At 57.0% G+C, this 6,555-nt stretch overlaps 1 protein-coding gene across 1 annotated transcript in view; it reads left to right on the top strand.

Moving 5' to 3' along the window:
- Window positions 1-6,549, top strand: part of LOC108577889 (semaphorin-5B) — a 10,500-nt gene extending 3,951 nt beyond the window's left edge. The window contains exons 3-14 of the mRNA XM_017941109.1: window positions 719-815; window positions 2,263-2,470; window positions 2,545-2,750; window positions 2,812-2,911; window positions 2,976-3,175; window positions 3,412-3,897; window positions 3,964-4,246; window positions 4,321-4,687; window positions 4,752-4,834; window positions 4,908-5,592; window positions 5,665-5,870; window positions 5,937-6,549. Of these exons, the coding sequence (XP_017796598.1) occupies window positions 719-815; window positions 2,263-2,470; window positions 2,545-2,750; window positions 2,812-2,911; window positions 2,976-3,175; window positions 3,412-3,897; window positions 3,964-4,246; window positions 4,321-4,687; window positions 4,752-4,834; window positions 4,908-5,592; window positions 5,665-5,870; window positions 5,937-6,140 (3,125 nt within the window). The 3' untranslated portion in view covers window positions 6,141-6,549. The remainder of the gene's footprint in view (window positions 1-718; window positions 816-2,262; window positions 2,471-2,544; window positions 2,751-2,811; window positions 2,912-2,975; window positions 3,176-3,411; window positions 3,898-3,963; window positions 4,247-4,320; window positions 4,688-4,751; window positions 4,835-4,907; window positions 5,593-5,664; window positions 5,871-5,936) is intronic.
- Window positions 6,550-6,555: the final 6 nt, after the last annotated feature.

Here is a 6,555-nt window from a genome sequence, read left to right as displayed (position 1 = left end):
TCCTCCCACGTTGCGTCGCGGCGAACCTTCCACGTATGTATGTATGTAATCACTTGGCGACGATGCATCGATTTCCACGGCGGACGAACGATCGGACGATCGGAGGGAGCGATAGACGGGGACGGCGGACGAAAGAGGGTGCGGGCACGGGCAGTGGGGGGCAGGATAGAAGGAAAAGGCGGAGAGTGAAGGGAGGATACCCGAGAGGCCTTCGAGATCAGGTTATGCTAACTGGGGCCCGTTCGTCCCACACGTATCTACTTATAAGCGCACGTACGCGGTTACACGGACGGCGGCGCGGCCGTGGTGTGCGTGGCAGCCACGGGCGACACAGGCAAACGCGTCTGTACCTGAATACGTGGAAACGCGAGAAGTACGACGAACCGCGCGCAGCTACCTTTGCCGAATCGTTTCTCCGCGTCGGCAAACCGGCTGAAAAACAATAAGACGAACGCGCGAAGGTAGAGGGAGAGCGGAGAGAGCGTCCCGCTTTGCGCGACGAGAAAGGCCGGTCGCGCGCGATCGGTTAGGGCCGCGGGCACACTTTTCGCGCGCCGACTCTCAATTTTTCCAACGACGCCGCGCACCGTTTCTTTCCGGTGAACAACCCAAATCCACCGGTTCTCGGAAACGATCGCGGCAAAGACGAGTGCGCCGCAATTCGCAATCTTTTCGATATCGAAACCAATCCACATAAATCGATGTACGCGTGTTCCAGATCTGGCGGACGCTAGCCTGTTCCAACAAGAGGGAGTCACCACGTATTCCCAGTTGCTGTTCGACGTCGCTAGACAGCAGGTGGTCGTCGGGGCACGGTACGTAGGTCGTCGCTGGACGAAAAGCGGCAGGACCCTGAAGGCCGAACGCGGAAGCGCGGCGAGTACGGGCGAGTACGGCGAATCGAGAGCGATCGCGGGATTGGAACGCGAGTTGGCCACTCGCCAGCTCCTCGTCTCTCTCTCTCTCTTTCCCCTCGGAGAACGAAACGCGTCGTGTCGCGCCACGTCCACCAGTTTTTCCGAGGTTCGCGAACCAGACGCGGTCTCCGCGTTTCTTCGCCAACTCTCTGGCCGCCGGCCAAACTGCTCGAGTTCGAGCCGACCGATAAAAATACGCTTCCCACCGCCGCCGAACCGAGGGAAATCGCGACCGGGTTTACGATCCGGCGAGGAAACCGCGATTCCCGATGGTCGATTCGGTCGATTTTCGCGATCCGATTGGAAAGGAGCGTACGCCCTCGTGTTCCTTCTATTAATAGAACGCTAGTTATTAACCACGGCCCACGTACACAGACGCCGCGACCGACTACATATTTAGTCGAGGGAAGGCGCGCGCGCGCGCCGCTCCTCCATCCTGCTTCGGTATTGCTCGAAAAACAGAGATGCCAACTTTCGCCTCTCGTCGGAGACGAATCTCGACCGGAGGGAAAGCTGGCTGCGTGCACGCGACACGGCGCACGGTCTTTCCGAACCGATCGTTGGAAATATTTTCGTTTAAATTCAAATTCTAGGACGTTTCCTTATCGAAGGAAAGACCGAATCCTTATCGCCAACTTGAAAATGGAATTACGGAAAATGTAGGAAAAATTAGCGCTCGATAGTTACAGAATCCAAAGAACTGAGCTGGAACTGCGAGATTTTCGGTTTTGCGCAGCGAGACAGCTGTTTTGAAACACCGTGCGGCGCCACGATTTGCATTCCACTAGTTGGATTGCCGTGGTCGGGAACCGTGACGTCAGCGAATCTCTCGCGCGGCGAGTCGCGGCTCCTTTCCAGGGTATCGAGCTTATCGCGGCTGGTATCTTTCACGCGCGACATCGCTCCACTTGGATATTTCCTGGCATGCGAAAACAGTCCTGCTGCTCGCTCAGCCGTACGGAGGCCGTCCAACTCCGGTGGACAAGCGACAAACCGGCCGGCAGGCAGCAATGCCTACCGAATCGTTCGATCAACATTCGTAGGGAGAGAAAGAGGTCGCCGAACGACGTCGTTCATCCCATTCGTTTAACGAGCAGGAAGCAATCTGTCTGAATGGGTACTGGCCAAATAACAGCGGCATAATCATCTCCTCCGTACGGACCAGCATCTCAGTTCGCGCGCGCGTTTTCTCCCGGAGCCGGTGCGCTCGAATAACGATCGCTTTTGGTCAGAGCAGTCGCGGCGAGGCGCCCACGTAGGCGCCGTTTATGCTTCGCTGCGAATTTCCTGCGGCGTGATTGCGCGACAGTCCTACGGAAAGGGAAACGAATCGATGCCGTTCCAGGGACAACCTCTATCGGCTGACTCTGGCGTCGTTGTCGCCGCTCGAGCATGCCTCTTGGCCCGCGTCCGATGAGAAGAGCAACACCTGCCAGAACAAGGGCCAGAGCGACGAGGATTGCCGCAACTACGTGAAGGTGTTGCTCAGCAATGGCAAGAGCCTGTTCACCTGCGGCACCTACGCCTTCAGCCCTTGGTGCACTTGGAGAGAGGTCGGTATACGCCGTATATCGGCTCGAGTATAGATTCGAACGTAAAGATTGGCGGCGTGATTGGCGATTGGCAGATCGAGAATATCAGCAGCGTGACCAACGAGATGTCCGGCATCGCGATGTGCCCTTACTCTCCACGCGCCAACGTCACCGCGCTTTTGGCCAGAGGTCCGACCGGCGGTCTCTTCACCGGTGCGCCCACGGACTTCTCCGGCGCTGACCCAGCCATCTGCAGGACCCTCGCCACGCCTAATCTTCGGACGCACCAGTACGACTCCAGGTAAGTGCCAGGTAAGTCCCTGACGTCGATCCTTTTCACGCACCACCCTCGCCATTTTCAGGTGGCTCAACGACCCGCAGTTCGTCGCCAGCTTCGAAACGGAAGACCACGTCTACTTTTTATTCCGCGAATCGGCCGTCGAGTACATCAACTGCGGCAAGGTAATTATCCTTACACCCTAAAAATAACCCCTATTGAGGAACTCCGAAACCCCTCCGTCCGCAGAAAGTCTACTCGAGAATAGCCAGAGTCTGCAAGAACGATCGAGGCGGTCAGATCATGATGAGAGACGTTTGGACCACCTTCAGCAAGGCTCGCCTCAACTGCTCCCTCCCCGGAGAATTTCCCTTCTACTACGACGAGATTCAAGGTGCGGTCTACCATCCGGAAGAGGGCATCGTTTACGCGACCTTTACCACGCCCATGTGAGTAGAAGCGAACGATAAGTGCGATGGGACGACGTCCGTTCACTGTTTCTTTTCCCCCATGTCTGTGCCCCGCGTTCTCGGACGGTAGGTAAAATTCTTCTACTGCTCCCGTTCCTCCCGTTCCTCCCGTTCCTCCCGTTCCTCCCGTTCCTCCCGTTCCTCTCGGAACAAGGCAGAGCGAAGCGCGACGGTGGCTAGTAAAGTGGCGGCGGGTCGCCGCCGCGTATTTTTAGCAACGGCATCGCCGGCTCATCGATTTGCGCGTTCAACATGTCCGCGATCACCGGCAGCTTCAACGGGCCGTTCAAACACCAAGAGAATTCGGGCGCTGCCTGGGAGAGGAGACCCGTCTCCCATCATAATCGACAGCGGTGCGGCTCCTCGGCAGATGTCGCTCCCCATCAGATCGTGGACAACCAGCGGTACCAATTGATGGACGACGCGGTCCAGAGCACCACGCTCGAACCTCTCCACACCGCGATACACGAGAGGTTCACGTTGATCGCCCTCGATGTCACGCCCACTAAATTGCATCGCGGCGTCACGGTCCTCTACGTCGCCACTGATCTTGGCCTGATTAAAAAGATCTCGATACTGCCTCGCACCCAACAGACCTGCATCGTCGAGGTCTGGGGACCTTTGCCCTCCACGCCCCTCACCTTGCAGTTCCTCAAGGACACGCAGAGTCTCTACGTCGGCATGGAAGTCGGCCTTTTGAGGTATCTCGAATCGTATCAGAGGCGAAAGAGCAACCGCAAATTATAATACTTTCTCGTTCTCGGCAGAGTACCAGCAGTCCAGTGTCATCGACATCGCAGTCGTCAAGCTTGCTTGAACGCTCAAGAACCGTACTGCGGATGGGACGAGCTTCTGATGATGTGCGCACCTGCCCCGAAGCGAAATCATCTGGCCAATCACTGGCACCAAGAGGTAACAAAATGTCCCGTTCTCACGGATCCTGTGGACGGCGGATGGAGCGCTTGGAGCTCTTGGTCCCCCTGCCAACACGGCGCCGCCACGGAACAACCTCATTCTCTCCATTCTCATTATTATTCCGAGCAGACGGAGGTAAATCCGGTAAATCCGGAGGTAAATCTATCTACCTCTTCTCCTCCCTCTTCTTCTTCTTCGTTCACGCGTAGATCGGGGACACTTGTCTGTGCCAAACGCGAGAATGCAACAATCCTCCACCGCGACACGACGGCGCCAATTGCTCGGGCGCCAGGGTCAGAGTGGCCAACTGCACGGTTCACGGTGGCTGGACAGCCTGGTCGGCCTGGTCGGCGTGCTCGCAAACTTGCGGGTTCGCGATGAAAACGAGAAGGCGGTCCTGCACAAATCCTGCTCCCGCTTTCGGAGGACGAGTCTGCGTAGGCCACGACCACGACGACATCGTCTGCATAGATCTACCACCCTGTCCCACGCCCGCCAAGGCAACTCCGCTCCCGCAAACTGGCCAGTGGTCCTCCTGGGGCGCTTGGAACTCTTGCTCCCGACCATGCAACGCCGGTAACTTGGATACTACTCGATTCTCGCGACAACGTCCTCTACCTCTGTTCCTCTTCTTACACAGGAATGCGTATACGAAGGAGAAGCTGCGAAAGTTCGTCGCAGCGGAAGGCCTCCACCGTCGAGTGCAACGGGTGCGACTTTCAGGTACACAGGCCCGACCCCACCGGACTATACGCTACTATTGCAGTTTCCTATTCCTATTTCCTCTTCTCTTCAGGTGGAGGAGTGCAACACTCATCAATGCGTCGAGACGAAGAGGTACTCTGGCTGGACGCCCTGGTTGGCAGCTAACGCCAGCCTCCAGAACGGAAATATCGGCTACGTGGAGAAGCGATTTCGTTTCAGTTGCTGCAGGAACGACGGATCCTGCATGAGGGGAAACGCGAATCAGAACGCGTACGGGGAGCTCGGCACGGGGGAGACTGGATGGAACGAGTGGTCCTCCTGGTTGCCGTGCGATCGCCCTTGCGGAGGAGGTTCCCAGCACAGAGTGAGACAATGCGAATCGTCGCCCTGCGACGGCGTGTCGCGTCAGACTAGGCTCTGCAACGTACAGCCGTGTCGGGCAAGCGGGACGGGAAACGGCGGTCCCGACGCGGAAGGGCAATGGTCGTGCTGGACGGATTGGTCCGAGTGTTCGGCCTCGTGTGGGATCGGTGTACGCACCAGAACGAGGGAGTGCTTGGGTCCGGAGAGTTGCGAAGGGCCGCGACTTGTCAGAGAGACTTGCGAGATGCCCAGCTGCGAGTCCCTGCAAGGTTGGGACAGTTGGTCCCGCTGGACGTCCTGCGACGACGACCATCAGCAGCACCGGAAGCGGCAGTGCCTTCAGCATGGGAACGGAATGTGTCAGGGACCCGGCAGGGAGACTCGCGACTGTTTGCCCGATTGCACCGACAATGGTGTGTCTCTTTTTTTTCTTTTCCGCAACCCTTTTCGCTAACCCTTTCGTGACACCTTCGATTCCTTTCAAGACGTGAACGCCCTAAGGTCCAGCGTGGAGAGCTCAGGCGTGACAATTGGAGCGGTGGTGGGCAGTTGCGTGGCCGGGTTTCTGGTCGGGTTGGCCGTGACAACGGTGTTGAGTTTCTGCTACCTGAAGCGGCGACAGCAACGAATTCCCGGCAGTCCGCACTACATCACCAAGCAGAATCCTTACGTGACAGTCCCGTTGAAAGAGGTGAAAAACAGTTTGGTGGTTCGTATACGTTTGTAAAACGAGTTCTATTGTTTCCGTTGCACGCAGGTGAACGCCAAGCGACAGCCCAGCTTCTCCGGTAGCACGAACGGTACCGGGACTCTCCGCGGCAAGAACAATCCGAACGTGAACGGCCTGGGAAGTCCGAAACCGTATCCGAAGAGCCTCGACTACGAGTCCGCTACCCTGAAGCGCAACAGTCACGGGCAACAGCACATTCGAGTCGATTTGGATCAAGACAAATATTACTGACGACGGATCGACAAACACAGGAGCAAGTTCGTTAATCGACCTTTCCGCCATGAAGGCGAGCGAACTGTCAGGCGAGATCCGTCTCTGCCGCGACCTCGGTGCGCACGCGGAATTCTTTCTTTATTTTAAAAGGCAGACGCACGATGCCTGTCGGTTTTGCATCGAACGATATAGTGCCATCGCGAAGTCTCGTTGAACGTGACATGGGAACGGACGAGAGTGTAATGTGTATGTATGCGAGAGTGCGTACGATTGTGCATTCGTCGCACACGTCGCGTCGATCGAATCTTTTTATTTTATTGGCTCACATTGAGTCGCGGCCACGCGTCGACTCGAACGCGCGAACAATAGCCGAGAAGGAGGATGCGAAACGAGCGCGAACGGACGACGTTTTACGACTGAACAATTTTTTCGC

Source organism: Habropoda laboriosa, unplaced genomic scaffold (genome assembly GCF_001263275.1).
Source record: "Habropoda laboriosa isolate 0110345459 unplaced genomic scaffold, ASM126327v1 scaffold801, whole genome shotgun sequence".
In the NCBI taxonomy this organism is placed as follows: domain Eukaryota; kingdom Metazoa; phylum Arthropoda; class Insecta; order Hymenoptera; family Apidae; genus Habropoda; species Habropoda laboriosa.
This window is presented reverse-complemented; position numbering and strand designations above follow the sequence as displayed.